This window comes from Vombatus ursinus, unplaced genomic scaffold (genome assembly GCF_900497805.2).
Source record: "Vombatus ursinus unplaced genomic scaffold, bare-nosed wombat genome assembly UNPS02014942.1, whole genome shotgun sequence".
NCBI classification, from domain to species: domain Eukaryota; kingdom Metazoa; phylum Chordata; class Mammalia; order Diprotodontia; family Vombatidae; genus Vombatus; species Vombatus ursinus.
Genome location: NW_020954720.1, coordinates 6,585,163 through 6,598,467, shown reverse-complemented (window position 1 = coordinate 6,598,467; position 13,305 = coordinate 6,585,163). Strand labels below are relative to the sequence as shown.

Here is a 13,305-nt window from a genome sequence, read left to right as displayed (position 1 = left end):
TATATATATATATATATATATATATATATATATATATATATATATATATGGTGTTTTAAAAGAGAACTTCTATCATAGTACCTTAATATCTTTAGAATAGTTTCCTTCGTTTAGAATGGATGGGGTGGGTAAATTGTTAGATTTCTAGGAAATAAAATCAAATGAAGCTGCAGGGTGGCTAACCAGACACTTAAAAGTATATGCAATTGTTAGTCACTTTTATCTTGAGTCCTGAAAGGAAAATTGCAAGCTATTTGCTCTTTTCTCCCCTCCTTTCTTTTCTTAATTAGTGTGAATTATAGTTTGTTTACTATTTTGTGTGTTAACTATCTGAATAAGAACTGTAATCCTATCCTTTGTACCAAGGCTTGGTTGTAGTTTCACCAGTTCATAGTATTATTGGAAAGAGCTTGGGTCTTAAGAGGTAAAAGAGCTGGGTTTCAATTCTGATTCCTGTACTTGCTAGCTCTGTGTCCTGGGGCCAGACAGACCCTTGGCCTCCCTTACTCTCATGTTCCTCACCTTTAATATGAGAACAATATTTGCACTGCCTCCCTCATAGGATTGTTGTGAGGAAAAATGCCTCTTGTAAACCTAAAGGTCAGATATAAATGTGAGGTGGTATTCTTCTCCTTTAAGGGAAATCAGAAACCAAGAAACCAGCAGTCATCGGCAGAAAACATTTGATCGTGAGAGAATGTATTCTTCTAATGATGAAGTATTCAATGAAGCAGAAGAGTCTCCTGTGCCAGCTTTGACAGGAGAAGGTTACCTGAACGAGGGAAGAGAGGAGGAAGAGACTTACGGTGCAGAGAGTGGTAAAGAAAATTCTTCAAGCCTTCCAAAGATGGAGGACTATGGAACAGCTGAATTTCAGGTTCCTTCTCAAAGCCTGACAGAGAAACAAAGCTCAGCCTCAGCTTTGTCTTCTAACCATTCACTGAGTACACAAATGGGATCTGCTCGGGTTTCAGCCTCTCTCCCCAGAAGTTACCAGAAAACTGATACATCTAGATTAACATCGGTGGTTACGCCACGACCTTTTGGTTCTCAGTCAAGAGGGATCTCATCACTTCCCAGATCTTATACGGTAAAAACTCCTCTGTGTTCTTCGTTAGGCTTTCTTGAATAATAAGATGTTGGGGGTACTTGTGTGAATAGATTTAAATTACCTGTAGTTGATCTCCATGGAAGAGCCAAATTGAGTAAAACAGTTTTTACCTTGAGATTTAATTGAAATTTAGTATTTAAAATAGAAATGTACTGTAAATGGTAGGGATGGAGAATTTACTGGACTCAGCCATTATTGAAAGTGGGCTGAGCATTTTTGAGCAGGTTTGTATAGAACAATGCCTAAGGAGAATAAAATGACTTTAAGACTTTTGAACATTAATATCCTAAGATTTTGTGGCATGGATCTAAATGAATACTACATTCTTATTTTGGAAGATTAGATTAAAAGTGCTTTTCCTAATTTTTTCCCACTTGTTTTTGATAGCCAATAATCTATTTAGTGCTGTCTATTTCATATGTGTTTGCATATATTGCTTATGTGTTATCTCTCTGAGAGGGTAAATATCAACAAATCTTTGTGCACACTCATTTTAACTAAACTGATAGTGTAGAGGCTTCTTAACATTTTAAAGAAGACAACATATAAGAAAGAAATGGGAGTAAAAACCAAACTGAATGACTCTGTCAAAATGGTGTGATTCTCTCAATTTAGATGGATGATGCTTGGAAGTACAATGGAGATATAGAAGTCACTAAAAGAATTCAAGGAAGTTCAAAAAGTGGCTCTTTCTCAAAATCAGATGACAGCCAGCTTCACTCAAGCTCAGCCTTGAAAAGTTTTGAAGCAGAAGCAAAAGAAAGGGAGAAGACAGCGCCACCCGCTACACCTTTGTATTTGCCCATTTCCCAGGAACGTGATGCTTTTCCTAAATCAGAACAGTCTTTAACCTCAGACTCTTTGCCAGTTTCTGAGTCTTTAGAAGGGAGAAGTTCTTTATCGCCTGAGCCTTCAAGGACAAAGGTAAGTTTGGATAGCCTATAATTATCCTTAGCAATTCAGAAATATTAACATAGTATAGGAAACACCCATTATGCAAATCTGGAAGCCACCGTACTTAGGTCTTTAATTGTGGTCATTCAGAGAATGGTAGCATATATGACTTCTAGTGAGTATTGGGAAAATGTAACCCTTGTAAAGTATTAGTTGTACTTTGGAAGCGTAGAGCTTGCATGGAATTTTTTGTCTACTGCTTGTTTCAGTAGCTTTTTGGCTCTTACTTGTCTAAATGTGATGACTTGAAGTGCCTTGTATCATATTGGAGTTTCTTGCAGTAGCTCTAAAGTATATTTGGGTTAAGACAACTTCTTCATGAAGGGAGCTTGAGAGATATGGTTTCAGGGACCTCAAAGATACTGGGAAACATTTTGTGGTAAGCATTGGCCTTTCTTTTCCATCTTGTTTACTCCTGCTGAATTTGGTAATTTGTCTGGAACTGTGCTCCACTGTTCATAATGATGTTCTTAATGGGAATGTCTAAACTAATTGTGAAAATAAGAATTGTTAACCTTAACATACTTAATCCCCAAATAGCCAATAAATCCATAAAAAATACCAAAACTAACAACACTGCTGATGGATCGTTTATAGTTTTATCTCTACAAACACTAGAATGTACCGAATTGCAGAATTTATGAGATTATTAGTTATTGAGCTCTCTCATTATTAGATAGAGTATATGTTAAATAAAGGACTTTTTAGCTGTTAATGGCTTTCTCCTCCGTCGTCTTTTCTCTCTCTCTCTCCCTCTGTCTTCTTTCTATCTCTCTATTGTTACCTACCTCTCTTCCTCTCTCTGTCTCTTTCCCTCTCCCTCCTTCTATCTCTCTTTTTTCCTTTCTCCCTGTCCCTCTTTTCTCCCCTATTTCTCCCTCCTCCTCTTTGTCTCCTTCTTTCCCTTCCCTTTCTCTCCCTCCTCCCTCCTCATCTCCTGCTGTTTTTCCATCTCTCTTCTCCCTCTCTCCATTTTTTCTTCTCTCTCTCTCATCCCTCTTTCTTTTCCCCCTCTTCTCCCTTTCTTCCTCTTGCACACAAAGAAAATCAACAACCAACAAAATCACACAAGAGTAGCTGATAACTTCACTGATATTAGGCATTAAGCAATACTTTGTAATTCTATTGGATTTATCTTGTATTTTTGTGCTAGGTTTTGTTTTTGTTTTTTGTATTCAGGATAGAAGGGAGAACATTGAACATTGAACCTTAACCTAGAATGGATTGAAGAGGGAGATTACTTAAAATAACTCTAAGTAGTCTGTATCTGCATATAAAATAACCTCAGCTTTTTTTTTGTGAGCAACAGTTTAAGACTTCAGATTGTTAAAATCACAAAGCATGGGTCATTTTATTACATTGTTTCTAAAAATAGGCAATATTTTACTAGGGCCAGAGAATTTTTAACAGATGGGAAAGAAAATTCCAATACTTTGGAGAAACAAGTAAGAGGCTGAGACATAATAATAGAAGTGAAAGACCTTTGATTTATATGGCCACTACTGAGTAAGCTTATCTCTAACCTGTTTGGTGTCCTGTTTGTTATATAAGTACTGCCCCATAAGGGGTAGATAGTACCTGTCTTAAGGATGGCAGCAGATGAGATGACCTTGAAGGTTTGAGAAAAAATAGATGTGGAGTGAATATTTTCTGGATTTTAGAGATTATAGGAGTTTTATCTATCCATTAGTGAATATAGCTGCTTCTTTGTCAATTAACTTGAAATAGAAAGCCACTGAAGAAAATAATGTTATATTTGATGAGTGGAACCAAAATAACTATCTATCCATAATTTTACGTGCTCATTTTTGTATATTTGTATGTGTGTTAATATTGCAGTTATAGGGAATCACCAATCTTTAGATATTAGGTGATTAGCATCGTGCTTGGTGGTCTCAGGAGTTAGATGCAATTAATGTATGAGACTTGGTCCTTTCCCTTGAGGATTTTACAGTCTATGTGGGAAGATCAGATATACAAACATAAGGAACTATTCAGAATGACTCAGAGCAGCCTGTAATCAGTTGATCAACAAGCATTTATTAAGTTCTTACTATGTGTCAGGTACCATGCTAAGTGCAGGAGATGTAAAGAAAAACGAAAATGGACCCTTTTCTTCAGGAGATTACATGCAAAGACCACACGTAAAAATATAGATGAATACATGATTCAGACAAAATAGCTATAAGCCTCCTTTAGAGGGGAAGGCACTAACGGCTGGTGGGACTGGGAAAAGGCCTATTCTAGTGTCAATAGGTGAGCTGATTATGTTGCTCTGTCTTTAAGTATAGGGATTCGGTGAAGGGCAAGATCGAGGGAGATTTGAATTTTCTGAAAGGTTTCATGGAAACAAGAAGATTTGAACTAAAATTTCCTTGAAGAATATACAGGCTTTCTAGTACTAGGGAAGGCAATGGACAGTATTTCAGGTGGGACAAATGTAATACCAGGAATCAAGAAAAGAATCAATATAGTGTGTGTTAGGGATATTAAGAAAATGGACTTGAGTAAAAGATTTCTCTTGGTAGTATCTATTGATGGAGTATCTGGAGGTTGCTGAAAGTGGCTAGGAAGATTAGCCTGTAGTTGTGTGAATGATAATCTGGAAGTAGGAAGACAAAGAAGAAGGATATTAGTGTTGTCCCAGGAGTAGGGTGAAAAATGTCATATATATATATATATATATATACACATATATATATAATTATAAATAATATGCAAATTATAAATAAATATATAGCTGTAATTATATAATTATATAATGAATACATACATATATTCTGTATATAATAATAATCTTTGACAGCAGAGATTTAGAGCTGTGAGGGAATCTAAGTGATACTGTAACCTTGTTTTAAAGATAATGAGATTAGGGCTTTTGAGAGGTTAAAAGACTTGACAAAGGCCACATGATAAATAGAAAAACTGAAATTTGAATCTAAATCTTTTGACTCCAAATCTAACACTTTTTCTATTATAACCTGATGGAGGCACTTAGTAAATGCTTATTGAATAGAAACAAATTCCTTCCCATTCTTGTTTATATTTCGTTTATTGCAGACCCTCTGATTATCTGGTCATCCTACTGCTCCCCTTCTTCCCACTCCCTATAATTTACCCTCAGTGCTAGCTTCTTACCGTATTCTAGAGACAGTCTGGGCACCGAGGTTGGCACAGTGAATAGAGTGCTGGGTATGGAGTCAGGAAAATCTGAGTTCAAATCTGGCCTCAGACACTTATTAGTTGTGTGACCCTGGGTAAGTCACTTAACTGTTTGCCTCAGTTTCCTCATTTGTAAAATGAGCTGGAGAAGGAAATGGCAAACCACTCCAGTATCTTTGCCAAGAAAACCCCAAATGGGGTCACATAGTGTCGAACACGACTGAACAATCACAGCAGCAGAGACATTGTAGTACTGAGTCTGTAATATCAGAATTGGCCGTGACAAAAGGAGGTAGGGAGACCTGTTATGGTCCCTGCCACCTTACCCCTAAACTGCTTCCACTTAGTAGCTTTAGGGCAGTTTTCATTAGGAAGATCTACTACCTCCTCCTTTGCAAGAGACCTCATCCTTTTTCTTACCTCAGAGCTGCTTTCTACAATTCCTGTAAAGAAATGCTTTGGATAATTGGTCTGGAATAGAGTGATTTGTGTTTTCTCTGAAATGTGGTGTGTTCCCTAAGTCTTAGTGAAGTTTTAAGCTTTAATAGCTTTCATAGCTTAAACTTATACTGAGAATTTTGGGACACCCACTGTGGACCTGTCTTATCTTCTATTATCATTTGTGTGATAAATATCCCCTGTAAACTGAGGTGGCATAGTGAGTAGAGAGCTGAGGATGGAATCAGGAAAGCCTGAATTCAACTCTAGCTTTAGATTCTTACTTAGCTCTGTGATGCTGGGCAAGTCACTTAACCTCTGCCTGACTCAGTTTCCTCAACTTTAAAATAAAGATAATAATAGACCTTTCTCCCAAGGTTATTGTGAGAATCAAATGAGATAATATCTGCAAAGTGCTTAGCATAGTGCCTACGATATAGTAGGTGCTCAATAAATGGTTATTCCCTTCGCTTCTCTATCAGGTCTATGTGAAAAAGAAGATGAAAAGGAAAGACCATAGAAAGGAACTTTTCCCCCTTACTTATTGCTCATTGTTGCTGGTGACAAAAACCCTTACAAATACTTAATTATGGGACAAGAAAGTAACTTGAGATTGTGCTGTTCTGTAATGGGCTAGCTAGAGAAAGAGAAGAAACCCTTGCCAAAAACAATAAATAGCAGAATTGAAGGGAAGCGGATGAGCAACTCCCTTAGGATTGGATGCAGTACCTGGAATCAAGAAGCGCACCTAAAGTTTATACTTCAGTAAGATCTGAGTTCAAGTCCAAATGTTGAGACTTACTATTTCTGGGATCCCGGGCAAGTTAAATTAACCTCTCTGAGTCTATTTCCTCACATGCAAAATGGAGATGAAAAATACCTGTAGTACTTACTTTGTAGTATTATTGTGAGGTTCAGGTGGGATGATCTATGTGAAATGCTTTGTTCACCTTAAGGCAATGTATAAATGTCAATTATTATTTGTTATTATTATTTCATTTTCATCTTTGTGTTCAATGAAAGTTGCTGTTGCTCTTGTTGACCATTGAACTCTTTTCACCCTCCCCCACCTTATCTTGCTCTGCTGGATCCCTTCCTCCAGGCCATGAAACCTGTCATTTGTAGTTGTTATTTTGGCTGGGAGGAAAGAGAACTAAAGAATTTCAAAGTTGGAAGGGACCTTAGCTGCCATCTACTTCTGTCTGTATTCCATCCCTCCTGTTCCCCATATCTTCCACTATAACACACCCAATATGTTCTCATCCAACATTTGTTTGGAGACCTCCTATTAGGGGGAAAACATTATCTCCCGTGATGGCCCATTATACATGATGGTTAGCTTCCATAATTCTATTAGTAAAGTACGGTACTTTAGTGTTAGATGAACTTTTGTGGTTTGGCCTGGGAACTAGACACTGTCAATATGGTTTCTGCCACTATTTTTAACATTAGAACTCAGAACACAGAGACAGACAACTGATATTCAAACATATTTCTTAACACAATGCCTTTCCAAGCTTTATCTGTGTGTAACATACATAGTTGCCTTTTTACCTATTCACAATAATCAGTTATGGAAGTACAGAATGTTGGAGCTGAAAGGAACCTAAGAATCCATTTAGTTTTGCCCCCTCATTTTACAGATGGAGAAAGCTCAGAAAAGAACTGATTGATGTTCAGATACGACAATTAAGGTGCTCATTATTGTTATACTGAAATACATTGACATGATGATGGGGGAAAAGTATATTTTTGAGATTTCTCGGGCTTGAGCATGCCAAAATATATGGCTGTAAGGCATGTGACAAAGCTATATCTTCTAATCCCTAATATTCCATTTCATTTGCCTTTTTAAATGTTCTTTGGGTAGCAAAGAAGAGCCTATAGCTTCTACTAATAACCAGTTCTGATTTTCCAAAATAATACAAATATAATGAATATTTATAATAATATATAATCATAATAATGAAATGTATATATAAATGATAAAAATTTTAGCAAAAGAGTGGGATAAAGATTTTTAATGGCTGCCAGTTTTATGCACTTTTATAACACGCACATATAATACAGCACCCTGTGTGCCAAGCACTGTGCCAGGTGGTGTTGGGGAGTGGAGATACAAAGTTCAGATAAAACGTGAAACCCCTAGAAATATAGATTAGCATGGAAAGAAAACACCAACAAAAATAACTGTAACTCACAAAATTGCTTAAGTGTATTAGAGATTTAAAAAAAAAAAGTGTTTCTCATGCAGCCCTATATATTTTTATTACCACAATTTTTTTCCCCACACATTAGCCAGAAGACAATTACCAACTGGGGAGAATCAGAGAAGACTACCTAGTACAGTTAACACTTGAGTTGGACCTTAAAGGAAGTGTTAAGCATTCAAGAGATGAAGAGGGAGATGCAGAAATTCCAGGCAAAAGGAATGATCACTAAGTTGACGAGCATTTAGTAAGCCTTTACTGCCAAGTGCTTTGTTTAGCACTGGGGAGACAAAGAAAGGCAAAAACAGTCCTTGCCCTCAAGAGGCTTACATTCTAATGGAAGAGATGGCATATATATGAAATCAGTTATTATATATATATACATATATATGTGTATGTATAAACTAGGAACATATAAGATAACTGCAGAATAGATAGAAGGTAGTCTGAGAATGGAAGACATTTATGCCTATTAATGGGATCAACAAAAGTCTCTATAATGAGAGCATGATGCATGAATCATGAAAACATAATACATATTCATGGGGCAGTGTACAATTCAGTTTTGTTTGAGGATAGAGTGAATAAAAAGGAACAAGATAAGATAAAACTGGAAAGGCAAAATGTTGTTAGATTGTAGAGGGCTTTGAATGGCAGGTGAAAGAATTTTAACTTTTACTCAGGCAATTCAGAACTAGTAGATGTTTTTAAATAGTTAATAAACATTTAGGCTAAGTGCTGGGAATACAAAGAAATGTAAAAGACAGTCCCTGTTTGCAGTGAGTTTATTGTCTAATGGGGGAGACAACATGCAAATAACTATAGAAAGGATAAATTGAAAATAATCCACAGAGGGAAAGGGCCTAGAATGGGTTTTGCTGACGAGAACAGAGAATGGGGGAGAGATTCAAGAAATGTTGTACAGGTACAGTTGAAAGAACTTAACACCTCATTGGATATGAGAGGCAAGAGAGAAGAACACCAGGATTATGAACAACAAATACTGAATGAATGATGATGTCAGGCACATACAGTGTTATCCAAAAAGAGAAGTACGTTTGGTGTGAAATAAGCTCATGTTAGAACATGTTGAATTTGAGGTACCAATGAACCATCCAAATATTGTTATTTAAATGATAGTTTAAGATTCCAAAATAATTGTTTGAGTCAATACTTCACTACCCACACCTCTCCTCAGAACACCCAAAAAACCCTAAAATTCCATTTTTTCCCATTTTACTTTAGCTTACACTTATTTAAGGTCAAACTTGTTTTAATATTGAAAAAGGTTAAGCTGGTGAATAGCTTTCTAAGTAATAAGCAGTACACAAATGCACAAGACTGACCTTACTTTCATATCAGTGGCCAAGTAAAAATATTTACCAGCTAAATGTTTAATCAGAGCCAAGAATTGAGTTTATGGCCACTGTTTCAAAACTTTCCTTTTGTCATATTTTCAGACATAAGCCAATCCAGCATTTTTTTGCAGGATCATTTTAAATATAAAACTATTGCTTTTGATCCAGATTTATTGCACAATTGGCACTGCCATTGCTGCTGAGGGCATAGGGTGGATACTTGGCTAAAGTGAATCCTAATTTGGAGAAATATTATGAATTTTACAATGTTGATTTATAGATCATGATAAACATCTTCTCTGCTATATATCCTACTGTAAAAGAAAAAGTTAACAGTTAAAATAAAGTACTCCTTTGGAGTTCTGCCCTTCTTCCTTTATTCTTCACCTTCCCTCCTCTTAAACTAGTAACTAAAAGCTTTAGCTTTTCCCATCTAATCAATCAAAGACAAAAAAAAATGAAATAATGATTTTTCTTTCTGTGAAGCTTTTAAGGAAATACCTAATGGTGTATTTTTTAGGAGAAGGGAGAGAAATAACCTTTCCTGATTTTTGTAATGAGCAGTTTATACCTGAATAGAATCATAGAATTTTAGAGCTAAAAGGAATCTTAGAGACCATCCAATCAATTTTTCTCATTTTATAGATAGGAAACTGAAATCCAGAGAGGGTAAAATAATTTGACCAAGGTCATATAAGCTAGTAGAGGACAGAGCTCAAACTAGATCCCACATCTCTTGACCTACCTCCTCCAATTCATTTTTATTTCCATTAGGTTTCATTAATCTTCATTATTTAAAAAAAAATTAATGATATAATAATAATAGCACATCTGTATACCACTTTGAAGTTTGCTAAAGCATTTTACAAATATCCTATTTGATTCTAATGACAACTCTATGAGGTAGGTACTATTATTATCCCCACTTTACAGATGTGGAAACTGAGTCTAAGAGCACCTACATGACTTACCCAGTGTCACGCAGCTAATAAGTATCTGAAGTGAGATTTGAACCTATGTCTTCCTTAATCTAGACTCAGACCTTAATTTACTATACCACCTACCTATCAATACTGCTATCTTCTTCACCGTCTCTGTTAGAGGTCCATCATTCTTTTTTGTTAAAATCTTCCAATAGAAATTTTGCAACCTTCTCAGCAAATGGCAATCCATCAGTACATAATCCATCTGGTCAGAAAGTTCCTTATGTCTTTCCCAAATTCCTTTTCATGTGAGTTAAGTTCATTTCTTTTCATCTTCGGTATAAATGGATATTGGCCTCTAACCACCATCTACAAAGTATCCTGTCATGTATTTTAAAACTAGTTATTAAATCCCACCTCCTCATCTACCCCCAAACCTCATCTTCTCCTTTCCCTCTAAATAACCTCAATTAGAACCTTGAAAATCAAACCTAGCACTTAATTCACTGGCTTACATACCACTGAATTTTGGAGTTTTGTTGGCTTTTTAATACTTATTTCAATTGGTAAGAATGGTAAAGATAGAAAGAAATCAACATTTACTGACTGCTCATTTTCGTTGACTCATCACTACTTTCAGTGTCCTGTGGTTTGGAGTTAAGCAGTAGTACGGATGAATAATCTCTCTTCTTAGCAGGATGTTATTAGTCTTCAACCTTATGAATATGATTGTTATTATTTTTGATTAATTTATTTATTTTTAGTTTTCAACAATTACTTCCATAAGCTTTTGAGTTTTAAATTTTTTCCCCCTACCTTCCTGCCTCCCTCCTCAAGACAGCATGCAATCTGATATGGGCTCTACATATACATATTAAACATATTTTCACATTAGTCATGTTATAAAGAAGAATTAGAACCAATAGGAGGAACCATAAGAAAGAAGAAACAAAACAAAACAGAAGGAAAAAAAAAAGAGCAAATAGTATGCTTCAATCTTCATTCAAACTCCATAGTCCTTAGTCCTTAGTCCATAGTCCTGGATGTGGTTGGCATTTTTCATTATGAGACTTTTGGAGATGTCTTAGATCCTTGCATTGCTGAGAAGAGTTAAGTCTATCAAAGTTAGTCATCGCACGATGTGACTGTTACTGCGTACAATGTTCTGCTGGTTCTGCTCACTTCACTCAGCATCAGTCCATAAAAGTTTTTCCAGGTTTTTCTGAAGTCCACTTGCTCGTCATTTCTTATAGCACAACAATATTCCATTATATTCATATACCACAACTTGTTCAGCCATTCCCCAATTGATGGACATCCCCTCAATTTCCAATTCTTTGCCACCACAGAGAGAGCTGCTATAAATATTTTTGTATATGTGGGTCCTTTCTCCATTTTTTGATCTCTTTGGAATATAGCCCTAGAAGTGATATTGCTGGGTCAAAGGGTATGCACATTTTATAGCCCTTTGGGCATAGTTCCAAATTGCTCTCCAAAATGGTTGGATCAGTTCACAACTCCACCAACAATGCATTAGTGTTCCAAATTTTCCACATCTTCTCCAACATTTATCATTTTCCTGTTTTGTCATGTTAGCCAATCTGATAGGTGGATTGCTATTATTTTTAATAATGAATCACATGTATGTAGCACTTTTACAAAGTGACTACCTCACAGCAAACCTGTTGGTAGCTAATATAACAAGTGTTATTATATTAATTTTACAGATATGGAAACTGAGCATAGATCTTAAATGATTGTCTAAGGTCACATAGCTAATGAGTGGCAACATAAAGATTTTAACTCAAAAAATAGCATGCTTTCTCAACTCCAAATCCTACCATGGTAATAGTGATCAAGTTATTCTTTGATATGGTGGGACCGCTAATGCATGTGATGAGGGTAAAGGGCATATAGAGCTTTGTTAGACTGGACTTCTTCCTATGGAGCTGGACATGTACAGTTGGCTTTCTGATTGATGAATGGCTTTAAATATCTTCATTTCCTTTGCTCAAACTATGTTTTACAAAGATCCTATTACAGTAAAACTTTTTGAAGTTGCTCTTGACCAGTTTTTATTAGGTGGATGAGAGAAATACCATTATTTATCTTTGAAGTATTGGGGAGACTGTTGGGAACAAATACATAAATCCTCTCCAAATGCATGTGCCATGTTTAGAGGAGTATGTCATTAATTTACACGGCTATCTTCTAAAAATTTATACTATTTCATAACTACTATTCCAGTGTATCTGAATATATCCATTTTATGTAGGGTTCCCTAGGTTTATGAATGGGGAAATTTAGGTGGAGGGTATTGTCACCTAGAAAATGCTATTCTAGGTCTAGATCTTAATTGCCATACTAAAGAATTTAGGTAGTAAATTGGATTTAGGCAAAAAGCAATATTTTCAATCTTTGCTTTGTCAGTAAAGATGTTATAGGTATTGGGAGGAAACCCTCTTGTATTATTTTTGGGTATAAAGAAGAAATGCACTGATATCTGAATTATATAACTATAATAAATGAACAAACAAGAAGGTTTTACCTAGTTTGTTGAAGAAACAGAAAATTCCTTTTCTATTTCTTTTCTCCTAAGATAATTAAAGTGTGTTCTGTAAGCCTTCTTATTTACTTAGTGGATGGACTTTCCTCGTGTAGATGCCAGATGACACTTGATCTCACTGTGTCATGTTTCATTTTCAGGATCAGTTCAGTGATATGAGAATCATTATGATCCACAGCCCTGGGAACAGTGATGCTGACTTTGGGTTTACAGTAAGATGGGATTTTTCTGGAATCTTCGTGCAATCAGTTCGAGCAGGTAAATTCCTGGTTTAGAATTAATGTCAACTTCCTTCTCAGGTAAAGCAAGAGAGAATGTACATGAAAAAGTGCAACAGTGAAAGGAAAAGACAATATTCTCTTGGTGTCAGAATATCTTGGTTTTCAGAATTCAATGTTCTCACCTTTCTATCTTCCCCTCGTCCTAGTCAAAGGATTTTTCTTCTAGATTCTCTTAAATTTTTATCATTTGTAAAATTTTATATTTACCTGATGCTTTGGAAATTTTATATTTTCAAATACTAATGAAAGAACAATTGAAGATTCATGAAGTATTTTTGCAAACTCAACTCCATGTTTTTCCT

General features: G+C 35.7%; 1 protein-coding gene across 6 annotated transcripts in view; it reads left to right on the top strand.

Moving 5' to 3' along the window:
* LMO7 (LIM domain 7) overlaps window positions 1-13,305 on the top strand; it is a 244,468-nt gene that overhangs the window by 200,027 nt on the left and 31,136 nt on the right. For all 6 annotated transcript variants that reach the window (XM_027844564.1, XM_027844561.1, XM_027844563.1 and 3 more), the window contains 3 exons: window positions 640-1,090; window positions 1,727-2,035; window positions 12,863-12,980. In XM_027844564.1, the coding sequence (XP_027700365.1) occupies window positions 640-1,090; window positions 1,727-2,035; window positions 12,863-12,980 (878 nt within the window). The remainder of the gene's footprint in view (window positions 1-639; window positions 1,091-1,726; window positions 2,036-12,862; window positions 12,981-13,305) is intronic.